The sequence below is a fragment of the Monopterus albus genome, unplaced genomic scaffold (genome assembly GCF_001952655.1).
Source record: "Monopterus albus unplaced genomic scaffold, M_albus_1.0 scaffold87.1, whole genome shotgun sequence".
Classification (NCBI taxonomy): domain Eukaryota; kingdom Metazoa; phylum Chordata; class Actinopteri; order Synbranchiformes; family Synbranchidae; genus Monopterus; species Monopterus albus.
The window spans coordinates 88,832-107,942 of NW_018127967.1; the positions used below are offsets into that span (position 1 = coordinate 88,832).

General features: G+C 40.0%; 1 protein-coding gene across 1 annotated transcript in view; it reads left to right on the forward strand.

Annotated features, from left to right (window-relative positions):
* The window catches only part of atp6v1ba (ATPase, H+ transporting, lysosomal, V1 subunit B, member a), a 51,442-nt gene that overhangs the window by 24,854 nt on the left and 7,477 nt on the right, over positions 1–19,111 (forward strand). The window contains 6 exon segments of the mRNA XM_020607554.1: positions 1,701–1,840; positions 10,115–10,216; positions 11,693–11,790; positions 11,979–12,102; positions 17,209–17,258; positions 17,645–17,819. Of these exon segments, the coding sequence (XP_020463210.1) occupies positions 1,701–1,840; positions 10,115–10,216; positions 11,693–11,790; positions 11,979–12,102; positions 17,209–17,258; positions 17,645–17,819 (689 nt within the window).

The window sequence follows — 19,111 nt, forward strand, 5'->3', positions numbered from 1 at the left end:
GCAGGAATAAAAGGGTTGTCTACCGGTGACAGGGCAGCAACATTGAATAAAACAGGCAAGTGATCTGAAAACTGAGTCACATATTTCTGTAATGGAAACAGGCAGTCCATGATAGATCACAAGGTCCAGTGTGTGTCCGAGCTCATGTGTAGGTCCATGCACCGACTGAGTGAGATTAGAAGAGTCAATAATATTTAAAAAGTCTTTGGCCAATGGGTCATCAGGACAACAGATGTGAATGTTAAAATCACCAAGTATTAAAAGCTTATCAAACTTTGGCAGGATAAAACCCAAGAGGTCAGAAAACTCCTGAATAAAACCCTTGTTGAATTTAGGAGGATGATAAACCACTGCACACAGCAGAGGATAAGAGAGCTCTATCACAAATAGCTGTAGCTCGAAAGTGGAGTAGGAGTCCACTGTGAGCTGCTGACATTTAAAACTGTTTTTAAAAACTGACGCCAGGGCGCCGCCCCATCCGAAAGACCATCCAGACTGATCAGCGAAAGGTGCAAAAGTCACCATCTGTGATAGTATGGGGGTGCATTAGTGCCCATGGCATGGGTGAATGCTTATGTGTGAAGGTACCAATGATGTGGAGGATATATTGGGATTTTAGAGAGACATGCTGCCATCAAGGCGCAAAGTCTGTTCCCAGGAACTGTGTATATACACATGTGTATATGTCCTCACTAGGGGTGCACCGAACTTTCGGCCACCGAAAAGGCCATTTCTATTTCGAGCCGGAATAAAAAAAACACGCCGAAAATGCCCCGCCCAGCACAGGTTAAGTTTCACTCATGCTGGAGCTGTTATATCGCGCGTCTCCCCATCAACGACAAAGCATTTCAGCTGTATGGAAGCATTTCGAAGTTTCAGGTGAGGACACCAAAGTTGCAATATGCAACATTTGTTCTGCGAAAATATCAAGAGGAGGTACGGTGCCAAAGAACCTTTCGACAACAGGTTTGATACACCACCTGAAAACACGACATCCAATTGAATATGAGGAGTACCGCAAAACAACATTGGTTAAAATTGCCCCAACTACATCACAAATACCCTCGGTCGCCACATTCTTTGAAAAAACTAAGAAATTTGCAGATGATGGTCCCAAACTGAGAAAGTAACGGAATTCATTGGCTTAGACGACCAGCCCTTTTCTGTCGTGGAGGACATTGGATTTTGTAGGCTCATACAACATATTGAACTGCGTTATACACTGCCAAGCAGATGCTATTTTGCAGAAAAATGTCTACCTGAAATGTATGACCGAGTTGCAAAACACGTCCACAAGCTCATTACCACGGACATACCAAGTCTAAGTTTTACCACAGACATTTGGAGCTCAGACGTTAGACCAACTAGCATGTTTATATATATATACTGTAGTGATCCTTCACTTGGCATGTTATTATGTTCTAAATTGTTATGGTTACTTGATGGGTGTGGAGCTTCAGGGGTTAAGAGGTGTGAGAGCGGTCGGTGCATCACTAGTCCTCACAAATTAACAATGAAATCAATTGACATTGGTCACCAACAATTAAACATTAAATGCTTCATACAGTTATTGCATTGAATCATTATGTTATTGCATCGTTATATTGTAAGCGGTTTCCTCTTTTTTTTTGATGAACAGGAAAGGGTGTTATTGTTTTTGTTGGGGTCCCTAGTTGAAACAGGGTGTGTGTGTTTTCTAGGTCAGCCCATCAATCCTCAGTGCCGTATCTACCCTGAGGAGATGATCCAGACTGGCATTTCAGCCATTGATGGTATGAACAGCATCGCCAGAGGACAGAAGATCCCGATTTTTTCAGCTGCTGGACTGCCCCACAATGAGGTGAGGCCGCCAAACATGTTTATTTCAATAGAGTTGCACAAAAAAAATCCTCTGATGCTCTATTACCTGCATCCTGAGAATAGTTTCTGAATATCAGGAGATTAGAATCATGTGTTCACCAATATAAAAATGAAAATGACAGAAATTAATGGTTGATATTAAAGTAAAAGAAAGGCTTCCAACTTAATATCTGAATGGTTTTATGTGCCAATAAATGAGTAGTTGTGTTCTTTGTTTGTTTAGTAAATTCTTAGTTAAAGGTGGACTCCACTCATTTTACTCAGAATTTGCTGGGGAGTGCTGTTGCAAAAGTAGGAAAGGTTTAGCCTTTAGTGGCCCCAGAGGAGTTATATTTGATAAATGTCCTGAAGTGTGTGTCAGCTGAGGCTGAACTCTACAAGTTTTGAAGAAAAAAAATTAATATAATAATAATAAAAACAAAGCATGCTTACAAAATGCAGTGTAGGTTGTCCGTGCAGATTCTCAGTCATCCAGGTCATAGTAAGTTGAACAAACTTAGAAAAATCAACTGGACTACGTTTTTAGGTCGAAGACGTTTCACCTCTCATCCAAGAGGCTTCATCAGTTCTGACTGACTGGTGTTGAGCCGGAGATATTTATCCCCCTCTGTGGTGTTTCAGTCCTTTGAAGGCCAACAATGTCCCCTAAAGACTGAGTCGTTATAGCCCAGTATCCATGAGCGTTGCTACCTGTCTTTGAATCGTCCCCTGTCGACCGACGCCTATTGTCCTGGTGGGCATGTTTTGGCAGAGATCTCAAAACAGGACTGTTGATGGAAGACAAGTTGTGTCTTAGTCCACCACCCGTATTTAGTGAGGGGTGTTCTAGTTGGACAAGAATAGCTTCCTTAATTCCTCTCTCAAACCAGCGATGTTCTCTGGAGAGGATCTGGACTTCACTGTCCTCAAAAGAATGTCCTTTGTCCTTCAGTTGGAGGTGGACTGCTGATTCTGGTCCACTGGGGTTGGCCATGCATTTGTGCACCAATGTACAATGTTTAGTTTCATCAATGTACAAGTCGTTACACTCCTGACTACACTGCATAAACCACATTACTCTGTTTATGTCTGGGTGTTTTGTCCTTCAGGTGAACCAGTCTTTGCCGCAGGGTGTTCCCTGGCTTAAAGTTGACTGGGATATTGTGGTTGTGAAAGATCCTTTTTTTAAACTTCTCTGTTAACCCAGCCACATAAGGGATGACAGTGTTATCCCCTCTTGTTTCTGGTTTCTCCCTGTTGGTGTTGGGCCTCTTCCTTGCTTTGGTGAAGGCCCACTTGGGGTATCCACAAGCCTTTTAAGGGAGTTCTGGATGTGTAGTTTCTCCTTCTTGGCCCCTTCTGCAGTTGTGGGAACTTAGATCGCAGTCTCACCTAGATCGTTTGGGCATTGCTGACAAATTTCAGTCAGGTTTTAAGGCCCGCCATAGTACAGAGTCTGCTTTGCTGAGGGTGCATAATGACATCGCCATGGCTCTTGACGCCAAGTGCCCTGTTATTTTAGCTTTACTAGACTTATCGGCAGCATTTGATACTGTTGACCATGAAGTTTTATTATTTACACTGGAACACCTTGTTGGGCTGAGGGGCACGGTTTTAATTCTTTCTTGAGAAATAGAACTTTTTTTGTCATTATTGGTGATTTTTCCTCTGATACAGCCCATCTTACCTCTGGCATCCTATAAGGGTCGACCTTGGCACCTTTACTTTTCTCTTTATATATGTCACCATTGGCGTCAATTATATCCAGGCATAATGTTCATTTTCATTTTTACGCGGATGACATTCAGATTTATATGCCACTGGTATTATCCGACCCACATGCATTTACTCCACTGTATGACTGTATTCGGGATATCAAGATTTGGCTTGCTCAGAATTTTTTTTATTTAAATGAGAATAAGACTTAATATACAGGTGCAGCTCAATAAATTAGAATATCGTGGAAAAGTCCATTTATTTCAGTAATTCAACTCAAATAGTGAAACTCGTGTATTATATAAATTCAGTACACACAGACTGAAGTAGTTTAAGCCGTTGGGTTTTTTAACTGTGATGATTTTGTTCACATTTAACAAAAACCCACCAATTCACTATCTCAATAAATTAGAATACCTCATAAGACCTATAACTTAACATTTTTAGTGAATTGCTGGCCTTCTGGAAAGTATGTTCATTTACTGTATATGTACTCAATACTTGGTAGGGGCTCCCTTTGCTTTAATTACTGCCCCAATTCGGTGTGGCATGGAGGTGATCAGTCTGTGGCACTGCTGAGGTGGTATGGAAGCCCAGGTTTCTTTGACAGTGGCCTTCAGCTCATCTGCATTTGTTGGTCTCTCATTTCTCATTTTCCTCTTGACAATACCCCATAGATTCTCTATGGGGTTCAGGTCTGGTGAGTTTGCTGGCCAGTCAAGCACATCAACATCATGGCCATTTAACCAACTTTTGGTGCTTTTGGCAGTGTGGGCAGGCACCAGATCTTGCTAAAAAATGAAATCAGCATCTTTAAAAAGCTGGTCAGCAGAAGGAAGCACGAAGTGCTCTAAAATGTCTTGGTAAATGGGTGCAGCGACTATGGTTAGCAAAAACCACAGTGGACCAACACCAGCAGATGGTATTGCACCCAAAATCATCACAGACTGTGGAAACTTAACACTGGACTTCAAGCAACTTGGGCTATGAGCTTCTCCACCCTTCCTCCAGACTCTAGACCCCTGGAAAGACAGGGTCCCAAATTTTAAGTTTGGTCAAATACAATATTTATGACATAAATGCTCCCTTCTCTTAGCTATTATAACATGTATATTTTCCTGTCTGCCTTGATATTGTCTCATGAGGTAGGGCAGTCGTCTCGTGATCAGGAAGTTGGTGGTTCGACTCCCGGTCTCCCCGCATGCCTAAGTGTCCCTGAGCAAGACACTGAACCCCGAATTGCTCCCGGTGGCTTGACTAGCGCCGGTGCATGGCAGCCTTTCGTCATCGGTGTGTGAATGTTGTGTGTGAATGGGTGAATGGTGTATGATCTTCTGTAAAGTGCTTTGGCCAGTGCAACAAACTGTGAGAAAGCGCTATATAAAATACAGTCCATTTACCATTACTTTGCTTTGAATGGTTTAAAGCACTCCCACTGGACACCCATAAAGTGTCAGACTTCAACCCCATCAATCACCATCAGTTATCTAAACATCATGATGGCAGAAAACATACATTACAGCAGTGGGACATTAAAAAAAGGAGGAGCAACACGACTGGGAGTGCCTTGAAAAATTCCAAAGTTGATCAGACATTTAAATCTCAATGGATGAGGATAAAGATGGAGATGATGCTGAGATGAATGTGGCCAAAAGTGAGTGTGTGCAGCTAGCTGAGGCTACAGCTAGTTCAGCTAGCACTGCAAATGAAGTGGACATAACCGCTCCTGAGATCCTGCTCAATAGGGACTGCTGGATGAGGCCACCCACAAATACTGGGCTTGTCAGGGGCCAAAATATGCCAGAACAAGGATGCTAATTTCCAAAGCCTTAAATAATCACCAAAATGAGAAATGATTTTAAGCTTACTTTCAAAGACTGCTCCTAAATGGTGAGTATGTGCCACAGGAATGGCTGCTTTATCCCATTTCTACTGGCTCTGTCCTTGTTTTTACTTGCTGCCTTTTGGGTGATGGCCACAGTCAGTCCTCTTTTGAAACTGGCTATAGTGAATGGTGCCATGTCAAAGATTGATTGGCTGAGCACAGAAACAGCAATAGTCATAGAAAGGCCATTTTGTGTCACATTAAAAAAAAACAAGCCATGGACAAATTGACAAAAAGTTGGAAAAAAAAACAGTTTATATCAGAATGTAGCTACATACTGGACTGATGTTTTGAAAAACATCTTGGTTGTTGTGACATTTTTTGCTAAACGTGGACTGGCTTTCTGAGTCAGAAATGAAATTTTTGGCAGACCTGACATGGGAATATTATAACTGATCAGTGAGTTCGAAAAGAAAAGAAAACCAGAAAACACACCTTCTAAAAGGTGGGGCCAAGCTAAGTAAATTAGCAGAATCAAAATCAGCTTTAATCGCCAAGTATGTTGAGCATAAAAGAAATTTCCGGCACAGAGGCTTTCAGTGTGTTTTAAGCAACTAGAAACAGCTTTCACCTCCCATTGACTTTCCTGTTTGCTTTTTCACTCGATCCACTGTCTGGATCTGGAAATTGAAAAAAGTATGCCATGTGGAGTGCTGAAATCTAAAGAGAAATGCTTTGTTATTTAGTGTTATGAGTCAGGTCATATGTGTCAGCTACAGTGCCTTGCGAAAGTATTCGGCCCCCTTGAACTTTGCGACCTTTTGCCACATTTCAGGCTTCAAACATAAAGATATAAAACTGTAATTTTTTGTGAAGAATCAACAACAAGTGGGACACAATCATGAAGTGGAACGAAATTTATTGGATATTTCAAACGTTTTTAACAAATAAAAAACTGAAAAACTGGGCGTGCAAAATTATTCAGCCCCCTTAAGTTAATACTTTGTAGCGCCACCTTTTGCTGCGATTACAGCTGTAAGTCGCTTGGGGTATGTCTCTATCAGTTTTGCACATCAAGAGACTGAAATTTTTGCCCATTCCTCCTGCAAAACAGCTCGAGCTCAGTGAGATTGGATGGAGAGCGTTTGTGAACAGCAGTTTTCAGTTCGTTCCACAGATTCTCGATTGGATTCAGGTCTGGACTTTGACTTGGCCATTCTAACACCTGGATATGTTTATTTGTGAACCATTCCATTGTAGATTTTGCTTTATGTTTTGGATCATTGTCTTGTTGGAAGACAAATCTCCGTCCCAGTCTCAGGTCTTTTGCAGACTCCATCAGGTTTCCATCCAGAATGGTCCTGTATTTGGCTCCATCCATCTTCCCATCAATTTTAACCATCTTCCCTGTCCCTGCTGAAGAAAGCAGGCCCAAACCATGATGCTGCCACCACCATGTTTGACAGTGGGGATGGTGTGTTCAGGGTGATGAGCTGTGTTGCTTTTACGCCAAACATAACGTTTTGCATTGTTGCCAAAAAGTTCGATTTTGGTTTCATCTGACCAGAGCACCTTCTTCCACATGTTTGGTGCGTCTCCCAGGTGGCTTGTGGCAAACTTTAAACGACACTTTTTATGGATATCTTTAAGAAATGGCTTTCTTCTTGCCACTCTTCCATAAAGGCCAGATTTGTGCAGTATACGACTGATTGTTGTCCTATGGACAGAGTCTCCCACCTCAGCTGTAGATCTCTGCAGTTCATCCAGAGTGATCATGGGCCTCTTGGCTGCATCTCTGATCAGTCTTCTCCTTGTATGAGCTGAAAGTTTAGAGGGACGGCCAGGTCTTGGTAGATTTGCAGTGGTCTGATACTCCTTCCATTTCAATATTATCACTTGCACAGTGCTCCTTGGGATGTTTAAAGCTTGGGAAATCTTTTTGTATCCAAATCCGGCTTTAAACTTCTCCACAACAGTATCTCGGACCTGCCTGGTGTGTTCCTTGTTCTTCATGATGCTCTCTGCGCTTTAAACAGACCTCTGAGACTATCACAGTGCAGGTGCATTTATACGGAGACTTGATTACACACAGGTGGATTCTATTTATCATCATTAGTCATTTAGGTCAACATTGGATCATTCAGAGCAATGTCATGTGACAGTTTTTAAGGGTTTTTAATGCCTCACAATAGAATTTTATGTTTCAGGTGTCCTACATAAATGTGTTCTACATACAGTACCTAATATCTCATATTGTATAAAAGTTCACATGAAGTAAAACATTAAGCATTAAAAAAAAAAGATAAAAATTGCATTTTGTCTGTTTATGGTCTTAAAAAAAGCAAAATTTAAAAATTCACTGTGTTCTGGCCTTTGCTGTAGTGTCTATTTTAACCATAATGACAGAGCCAACAGGTTTATTGTGGCTAAGTGGAGATTAAATTAATGAAGATCAGGTCATACTTGCAAAACAAGTGTGATCTATTATTTCCAGCTAGATTGTCAGAATACACAAATTTAAGGAGGACCTCTCTGAAATGTTCCAAGGCAAAAATGAAATAAACAATGGCCACAAAGACAACCTTGTTGTATTATATGTGTTATACAATATTGATTGATTTTAATCTGCTGAAGCACTCCAGCACAATTGAGTTTTCTTGAGTGACAGTCCATTGGCTGTTTTTGATGCTCTTCAGTTAAAAAAGGGAATTCAGAATCCAGTGTTGACCCCTGTATACTATGTCTTCACTCCTACACTCCTTTACACATCAGTGCTCAGGGACAACATTTAATACTGTTAACCTTCTCACAATACAAAACCATTGCCAGGCAGTAACAGCATTGTATTGCTTTGTGTATTTTAGGAGATATTTTAATATACACTGAAACCTTATTTTTAAGTGTTTATTGCAGCCACAAATAGAGCACCTTGACACAGTGAACAAGGTTGTGTTTAAAGCTTGTGAATGTTATTTTTTTTTATCCCACTCCATCATTGTATTTGATCCAAATGCAAGTAAAAATTAAAGAATTAAAAAAAAAAGTAAATCTAGGTTTTTTGTATATGAATAGGACCGTTAAAATTTGTATAATGAAAAATGAAATTTGGTAATAACTGGACACTTACTCTCTGTTGGCCTTTTCTTTAAGGTAGCTTATCTCACTCCCTGTTGTGCTAATGCATGAGTCCAATACTGTAGTGGAACTATTGTACCCTGTAGAGAATTCAAATGTCACAGAGGTCGTTCATGTGGTGGTTCCTCTGTGGCCCAGGCCCCTGACAGATGCACGGACTAGATCAACACAGAAGCCATGACATTGCATGACAAGCATGTAATTGCATTTTCATTCCTCCAATTAATGCGCATCTCCTTTTGCTTAATGTATTAGACCACGTTCACACTGCAGGCTGAAGTGACTCAAATCCGATCTTTTTGCCCAAATGTGACCCATATCCAATTTCCTTATGACAGTGTGAACAGCACAAATCCGATTTTTTTCAAATCCGGCCCAGGCTACTATAATATGTGGTCGTAAATCAGATACATATCCGATGTTTTGCAATGCGACTTCAGTCTGAACGGCCATGTCGCATTTCATGCGATTTTTATGTCATTGAAATGCGACAGACGTCACAATTCTACGCTGGAGGAGGCGAGGCCATAAGCAATATTTGTGCTCTCCTCTTTCTTGATGTTCTTCTTATTATTTCTTTATTTCAATTGCACATTAACTGGTACATCGCTACGCACATGCTATCATGAGCCGCATCCATTTTATTTTCACAAACACAGTATGCTGCGTCTGACGTCACGTCCTCTTCTGCGCATGCGGGTCACCTCAGGGCCGTATACCGTTCACACATGAGACAGATGGCAGTCGCATTTAAATGACAGTGTGAACAACAGCACAAAAATTTCGGCAAAAAATTCGATCTGAGCATTAAGACCTGCAGTGTGAACGTAGTCTAAGTGTCTTTAGACAAATTGGTTGTGGTTTATTGATCAACAAATGCATTAAATAATTAATGACTAGATGGATTGCCTTTTTAACATGTATGGTGATATTCTATAATTATCTTACTGTTAATCCCATGAAAAGACTAAAACCAACAATGAAGTGATCTAATAAGTGTTTTCTAAATTACACTGTAAGTGGACTGGTTCCTACCCTGGTTCCAGGCCCAGTGGTTCCCGTTGAAAATGTAAATCATTAGTTTGACTTTTAAATTAAGATCAGTTTTCTTAAACACAGACTGTATTGCGATCCGGACATATCTTCTTTCTCTGTGTCCAAAGTTCCATTGTTGCAGTATTGCATGGTTCTTTGTTGCCATGACATCACACACTGGAGTTTATTTTGACTCTGTCTCGCATACACCACCCTGTCCTCTCAGATATTTGTTAGAGGACCAAATCTGGATTACATCAGTTCTTAAAGTAATTCACAGCAGATGCACTATTTCCTTCTGTTTCAGTAACATCTCCTCAAAACTAGTGCCCAGATGTTTTAGGACACCGCTGAGTCCTTTTTAACAGATGAAACCATATACTTGTGAGGTATTTCTAGAGTTGCACCTTCAGTGTGAACCAATACTTATGAATTGTTGACGGGCCACTACTTTCAGAAGTGTTTTCCCGTTCTGTATTCCCATTTCAAAAGCTTCTTTAAACCACTTCCTCAATGTTGCCTAACAGACTTATGCGACTCTCTTGTGTGTTTTCTTGCTCCCAGATTGCTGCCCAGATCTGTCGTCAAGCTGGACTGGTACAGAAGTCCAAGGATGTGACGGACTACAGTTCTGAGAACTTTGCCATTGTCTTCGCAGCCATGGGTGTAAGCTGACAGACTGAAGCATTCAGTGGACACCTTTATTTCCCCCATCTGTGACTCTAATCCCCCTCTTAACCCTATCGTGACACTTTGTCCCTCCTCTCCCACCCTGCTCTCTGTGTTTTATTCACTAGGCGATTTAACCTTTAAGTCCCTCTTATTATTTCTGCACCTCTGAGCAAATCCCCAGGCCATGCAGGCAGGTTACTAATTCAACAGGTCCTTTAACACTGTCAGTACTACAGTATCAAGTTCTCTCCTCCTCTGCTACTCCTCGCCTGGAATATCCCATTTGTGACAGGTTGACCTATAGCAAACACACACACACACACACACTTGCTTCACTTGCTAAATGGTAATGCTTCCCTCCTCTACTTCTTTACCTGCTCACATCCCATTGTTTAAGTCTAGCAGGACAGTTGAAAATAGGGATTTGTACAAGTCAGCACATGGATATGAATTTCTTAAAAGGACAAAGCCAGACTGTAAAAGCAGTTCACCTGTTTAATGGCAGATAAGCTTAAACATGGAACCTTTTGTTTAGTAAATGTAAGATGTTGAATGTTTTTTGTAACACTGCACAGCTCGAATGCCTCTTGATCCACAGTAGTGGTTCTTCTTCTTCTTCCGCCTCCCAAAAATGTACTATTTAAAGATTTTAACATGGGCCAACATTTCACTAACACATAAAACACATCACAGAAATATCCTGAAAATATGTGTATTGTGACGGTGTGTTCAGATTTGACTGAGTTGTCATGAATACCAAGCAAGGCAATTTTAATGCAAATTATGTAAAATAGGCTCAAACCCCTTGAAAACCTCTTTTGTAATAGATACATAAAGACTGTAATCTTATATATTGGTGTTTCGTTTATTTTTTGCAAGCATGTATTTGTTTTGAAGAACAATGAACTGTGAGTATACAGCTTTACATAAATATAGTCTTTAGAAAATGAAACTTAGGACACACAATGGTTGCATCAGTATACAATGTGAGTCTACTGTATCTGTCTGTGATAACATAAAAATATATAAATTTATTAGAACTGCTTCTCATAACAGTAATCCAAGTCTTTATGCCCAATTTCAAATGTGTATGTTTTATTTTTTTCAGCTTTTCAAAATATATATTAACTCAGTCTGCATGGCTTACAGTAAATATTAATATTCATTCTGATTCTCTGTACAATCCATCCATATCCCTTTACCTGGTTCATAAAGGGACCCCCACACACTGTCAACACCTTTTAGCTTTCTTTCTGGTGGGAAACTAAGCCAACACATTTAATGTATATTTTTATTATACTGATTTATCATTAGAGGAATTACATAAGTTTGACTTAACCGGTGACAGTATATTGCAGATCATACATATTTCATGTCTTAAAATACTTATATTTAATGTTCTATCAAAACAATTTCAGATCTTTCACCTAAGGTCCCTCAGTATCACTAACATTAACATTTGTTTCTTAGGTCAATATGGAAACTGCTCGTTTCTTCAAGTCTGATTTTGAGGAGAATGGCTCCATGGACAACGTCTGCCTTTTCCTGAACCTGGCCAATGACCCCACGTAAGATTGAGTCAGAAATGATTTCAGTACTGTATGTAAAAGCAGAGATGATGTTTACGAATGTAAAATGTTGGGCCAATCTCTTGACTAATTTTGCCTTTGCTGTGAAGGGCTACTGTAGTAAACAGCTGCAAATCTTTTTGTGTACATTAAAATCACTTTCTCTTTTTGTTTCTGTAATCAATCAGCATCGAGCGTATCATCACTCCTCGTCTGGCGCTGACTACAGCAGAGTACTTGGCTTACCAGTGTGAGAAGCATGTGCTGGTCATCCTGACTGACATGAGCTCCTATGCTGAGGCCCTGAGAGAGGTACGACTACCAGCTCACCTATCTTAGACATGTTGGCTAGACTGTTGACAGTTTCACATGCACCATCTGACTTTTTTTTGTTTTTGTTGGAAGAGGGTGAATATATAAGTACCAAGTCTCCTTACAACAATTCTCTCTGTTACACAAACAAGGTATTAACAGACACACAACGTGTGATGTTTTTATTATTATTATTATTATTATTTTTAAACTTACCATTAAGTCCCACTGAGTAGTGGAAACATCACTCCCTGTCAAGTAGCTCCAAGATCAGTAAATCCAACCGGTGGTCACTGTCTTCTCCCACATGACCAGGGTACTGTGCTCATGGTGGCAGTGTGGTGTTAACATGGAGCCCTTGGTCCTAGGCATTATTTTAAACCAATCATGATAAAACCAAGTGAGATGCTTCATTTTCAAATTTTGCTGCTATAAATGTACAAATAAATAGTGACTGCTGCCGAATATAAGGATGTTCCCTCGGCTCAACATTTCAGCTAATCACGTGTCTCAGTGAGCCAGCTCTGTTGAAGGAGGAGCTGGGCCCCACTAGCCCTGGCAATTACTAGTAGTTGCTATATTTAATTACTTAGGTTTATTTACAATGCTGGTATTTTTTTATTAGTTATTCACTTAATGGGAGAAAACTGGTTCAAAGGGTTTTCATTTTCTGATGGTATTTGTGTCCCATCAGCTACACAAACACCCAGGAGCCAGCTATCTCCATGGGTCTGCAAGGTGGGAACCTACAGTGGAAATGAAATGTAATATGTCACAATAGGAGATGTGAAAGCGCTGTAAGAGTCTGTGATTACTCTGCTGCTGATGGGAGGTTGTGACAGGGCTGTTTCATTTTTCAATTGTTGCATTGTAATGTTGTGATCACTTTCATTTCTTGCTTTATGGCATTATTGCATTGGGTAGGGGATGCAAGCACATCTCTAATGAGATGAACCATAACCATCATCAATGTACAGTCTTATCTGTAGCCTGTGATTGACTGTTGTTTGGCGTTTGGAGAATATTTCTTGTATTTCTTTGTTTTTCCATCTTTTTATCCTCTGCTTATGAAACTCTTGAGGCTCTTAAAAGTCCTCCTCTCTACTCAACAGTTTTCACCTTCGGTGCCTCCTTAGAGACTGAGATGCTTTGTTAATAACTTTCATCATTACTAGTGTTTAGTCTTAACTTAAGGGAAATCATTAGAAAACATCACAATTCTAAGAATTTTGTTAGAATTTCATCACAAGGAACAACTCTTTGGACTTAGGGTGCTTTATGAATACGGGCCCTGAGCTGTTAAGGTTTCTCATTTTAACACTTGATAGTTTAGGTTCTTGTAATTACTTTTACTGCTTCTGAAAGGATTAAAAGATATATCTTTATAAAAATATTTTTCCTAAGGTCAACAAATTTCTTTAAAACACAAAAACCAACTATTTATTAGTTTGACTCTTAGTACTCTAACTTCCCTACCATAGTCCTCAAGCCCACTGGTACTTAAAATGACTCAAATCAGCTCAGACTTATTCAGACTGGACCTGGGCCACTTCCTTATGTGGTCCTAGATCCCATTCATATCTGTTATTTGACCATACAATTGCTGTCAGAACAGTCAGTGTGGAATTGATGTGGTGGTGTTTTTTTTTTTCTCTCTCTCTCATGTTTCACTCCTTGGCACATACGGCCTGTTGTCATCGTTCAGTGCCTGCTGCTCTCAGGGTGGTACACGTAAACACAGTGACAGGGGTCAGTGTTGAGATGAAGACGTTTAACATCTGTTTGACATTTTTTGGAGAAACTAATGATCAAACCTCAATGGAAGGATCATATTGTAACAGGGCAGTTTTTTGATGAAATTGCACATTTTGACTCTCATGCAAATTATGTTGTTGTTCTTGTACATCAAATCAAATCAATTTAATTTATTTAGCACTTTAAAAACAACATCCAGTTGACCAAAGTACTTTATATGGCAGAATAAAATCACAATAAATAACTAAAATAGAATACATTAGATCAGTGTAAAAAATAAAACGGCACAATAACACAGACACAGATGTACATGTGCAGCTCACGCTTCAGTTAAACCTGTACATACATGGCAGTTTAGGAACTCAGTGGTATTCAAATCAGAGCTGGACATGTCACTTACAAACATGAATGTGAACCGTCAACACAAAAAGATTGGATCTAGCAACAAGGTCAAAATTAAGCATTAAGGCCTGTAATGTGAATGGAGCTTTAGAAAGGATGTAAATCTTTAAATGTGGCTCACAAATAAATAATTTCATTTTTTTAAAGGCTAAGTAATATATTAAAACAGCTGGTTAATAGTTTTTATTAAGCATTGCTCAAACAGGAAGAAATTGTGCATTAGTTGTGATATATTCATCAGCAGACTAATGCACATTCTGTGCGTTAACTCCGCTGGGTATTTGAGTCAAAATAAACTTCAGGATATGTGTCGTCGTTGTAGGCTGTATATTTCTGGATCATCTGTCTGCACGTCCATCTGGCCGATTCTTGGGAATGCATTATCTCTGGAATGCCTTGAGGATACCTTGATACACTGCTTGGACTCGAGGATAAAGTGATTAGATTTTGGTGGTCAGAGGTCGAGGTCACACTGACCTCATGTCCTTCCAGTCCTTTATTGTGAACACGATATCTTAAAAACACCTTGAGGGAACTTTGACAAATTTGGTGTAAATGTCCACTTTGACTTGAGGATGAAACTATTAGATTTTGGTGGTCACAGGTCAAAGATCGAGGTCACTGTATCCTCATGTCTGCCTGTCAGATTACCATGAATTTGACTGGTTGGCAGAGGCATACAACCACGAACCTCATATAGCAAATATAGCAAAACCACAAAGCATGAATTGTGGTTTTTCCTATATTTCAAGATTTTTTCTTAGTGGTCACTTTAGTTCAGTGATACATGACTTTTACACTCATTTTGTGCTATTTATTGTCTTATTGTCACTGTTCAGCTTTTTTAATACTGTAGACTTACTACATGTCCAGTATATTCAGTAATATTTTCAGGGTATAGTGTATGTATACTGAATCCTCTGCAGCACCAGAAGCAACAAACTGTGTGGCATAATGCAACAGTATAAATAGTGTAGAGCATTAGCACAAAGGTGATAGACTCACAAAAGTCTTGATGAAAGGGAGGATAATGTGTCCTTCATTCCTGTAGGAAATACCTTAACTTCATTATGGTCTGCTTGGCTTTAAAAGGAAATGGTCCTCCTCCCTGCCCCTCCACCCACTGGCCTCCTTTTTCCTTGTGGTGAGGAGGAAGGTCCTCTTGACTCACTCTTTTGCCTCCCTGTAATAATCCTTTTATGTTGTACAGTTTGCTGTCTCAATATGCTGGCAACACAGTGCAGGTTTTTAAATAGTGCATGTGTGTTTTCCCATCCCACATTTGCTGTCCATAACCTTGGCACATGCACGCTGCACCAATTGTCAGATAAGACTCTGGCAGATTGATGAGTATTTCAGCATGTACAAAGAGCCAGGAGGACATTAACATTTAACTTCTGTTCTCATTGATGCTTGAAGGTTTAGTTTTGCATTGAATCTACAGTTCACAAGTGTTTAGCCTGCCTGTCAACCTTTGAATCTAAAGAAGAATGGGATGCATTTTCTTTCCTGCTTGCTCTGAATTCACTTGACTCTGGGAACAAGGATTTGCTTTTGGTCATTTTTGTAGAAGGCCTGAAAGCAGAATAGCCATATTTCCAACCAGCTGTCTGCCTCTTCTGAAAGACTGAAAGACATTGAAGGGTTTTAGCATCACTTGACTCCCCAAAAGTAAATTGTTTTTTAGGATAATAATAATCACCTTTATTGGCCAAGTATGTTACACACAAGGAATTTGTTTCCAGTACAGAACTGATGGCAGCCATCTGCAGCGCCACCTCAACCGATGGCTCTAACCATTGGGGGCAACGGGGGGGTTCAGTGTCTTGCCCAAGGACACTTTGACATGTGGATTGCCGGCACTGAGATTCAAACCTTCAACCTTCTGGTTGGGAGACGACTGCTCTACCACCACACCACTGTTACCTCCCTTTTAGTAGATCTTTCTGTCTTTGTTTACAGAACAGTAGGGGGTTAAAACTGTCAGATTGAGTCTCGTTATTAAAGGTGCATTCACTAAGATTTTACCAAATTGTCTGATTAATCAAGTTTAAATGGGATAGGACATCTCAGCTATACTACGCCCCTACATAACACTCTGTTGCCTACAGTGCTTCTGTTGTTATTTCATCTTTTCTAAACTGTTTTCAAAACACAGTCTGCAAACTAGCCCCACCTGCCACCTAGTGAAGGTTGTAAGAAGTGTTTTTGAACCATGGGTAGTCATTTTGCACACTGAGCCAAGGTAGGAACTCTCATCAGTCAAAAGTCCAAAACAGCGCCTATCAGACCGAAGAAGGTGCGTTTTCTGTGCATGGAGAGAGTGGGACAAATTAACAGCAAAAATGAGGGTTAACATCTGTTTGGTTATTGGAGATATCAAGAGTTAAAAGGAGCCACAGGTCTCAGATTCAGACATGGTGTTCTCCCTTCTGGATGTGTTGGCATCTAAAGCCAATGTGTTTGTTTTGGTAACTTTAGCAACCTAGCAAGGTCATATTTTACCTTTGTATTGAACTAATAATTTTAAGTGTGCAGTAATTCGAGCTTTGTGCAGTGTTAGTGCTCTTTGTGTCCCATTAGCAGTAACCAGGGTGTTCTACTGACAGATTTACTCATTATTCAGGTAATGCTAGGTTCAGACTAGAGGCTGCTTTTAATGCACAGTTTGTTGCAACCAGACATCCAATGCTTGCGTTGTTGCAGGACATGCACAGAGGTTATGGTGTCAGTTTGTTTTGAATTTCACTAGACCCTCTAATGGGGGGGGATTCTTTCATGCAAATTCAACATTTTCTCAAACTTTCTGAAAATCTGGGAGAAAAGCAGCAAAGGAAAAGAAAAGGGAATGAAAATAAATTGTAACTGTGCTAACAGTTTTGAATCTTTTGGCTTCTTCTTACCTGTATCTTGTTGCCCCCTTACTCACCCGCCACCCTCCATCTTTAGGTTTCTGCTGCCCGAGAGGAGGTGCCTGGCCGTCGAGGCGTTGCTGTCCAGTGTTCTGTTTTCTGTCCTTAAATTCCTAACTCTCTCCAAGTCATTGTTTGAATTACTGCAGTAGGCATGTGAAATGGACAGAGCAGACATTTTTGATGCCTGCAGTTACCATAGCAACACGTATGAAGAGCCTACTCCTATCTAGTTGAACAGAAGTCCCCCATTACAGCATTGCAGGGAGGTGATTGTGTCGGCTTTTACTAAACACTGCTGGTGTTCCAAAGGGCTCTCGGGCTCCTGATTTAGAGTAAAGGTCTTTAAACCGGGAAGCTTACACAAATTTCTCTTCTATGTGTGACATTTGTTTTAATGCCTGCAAATCAGTTAGGGATTTGAATAGTGCCTCAATCACTGATTGTAAGCTCAACCAAGGCACTATATGTAGCGTTTATATTAATTGTAGTGCAGTGTTTAAATGCAAGAAAGAGACAAGATTTGTTTGATATGTTGTGATTAAATAATTACTGTGTCTAACAGACATCACTCATCCCATTCCTGATCTGACTGGATACATCACAGAGGGCCAGGTCTACGTTGATAGACAGCTGCACAACAGACAGGTATTCATCAGTCCTTTTCTGAAGCCATTTCTTTGCAGCAACATTGTCACACTTGGGGAACTAAGAACGGGTTGACATTCTCGGGTTACCTGGTCCCAGTGTTACAGTAGCTTTTATTCAAAATTGCTACATGCTGTGCTGGTTATTCCATGTGCCTTCACATAAACACTGCAAGTCAAAAGTTTGGACACACTTAAATATATATTGCATATACAAGCTTCACTGCAGAGTCTAGAGCTGTCAAATGCAAGCATCTGTGGTTATGGTCATTTAACAAGGGGAAAATGTTTTCCCACTTGGGCGCTACCAAATAGCCCAGTCAACATTCAAATCAAAGCCATCCCCAAAGAAGACAAAGTTAAACCACCTCTGGCCAGCTGTTGGGTAAGCATTGTGCCTGAAAAACAAGAGGGCCACTGTCCATCATGCATACAAGACTGGAATTAAATATGCTTAAGCTTCTGCATCATCAGAGTATTTATTTAAACCCCTCTCATATCAAATGTGCATGTGTTTACTTTATTTACGCAGGTGGTGCGATACATAGTGCTACCAATGGTGTTACACTGTTCCACTGATCAGCAGGTGGTGGTAACCTGCCCGATAGTGTGGCAGTTCTGATTTTCAAGACTCTTGACTCAACTTGGACTTGTGCACTGTTGACTTGGACTCAGACTCAAGCATTTTGCGTTCAGACTTGGAAGTTGGAGACAAAGACTTTTTTCTTTCCTTTAAATATGTGAAACAGAAGATTCATTTTTGACGCAGGGTAAAGGACTGAAAGTTCATGAGCTTATACCTCGTTGGATAAAACTTTTGATAAAGTGAAATCCATTGATCATAATGAACTTTTGGCTGTTAAATTTGACGAGATGAGAAACACATAGGCCTATTACTTTTATATCAACATGCAGCCCTATTTTTCAATTTGTCAAAAACATTGGCATATATTGGCATTTGATCCTAGTATTGGAAAATCTGAGATTTCACCCAGGTTTCAGAAGCCACAGGACTTTGTCTTGTGCACTATTTAACTTTTCATAATCTTTCTTTAATTATGCCATAGATTGTTAGCTACACCATTCTATAATTATTGGTCCTCATTTAAAATACCAGCAGAGAGTGAAAGGAAACTCAGAATGCAGTCCTCTGGGAGAGCTTATCTTTTTATTTATTTATATGTATGACAAAGTTAATATGAATCTATATAGACTCTGCACTAAGATTTGGACTAAGAAAAAGCTGTTTCTGTAACTACATTGTTCTTTATAGCAATACTAAAAGAGTGATTA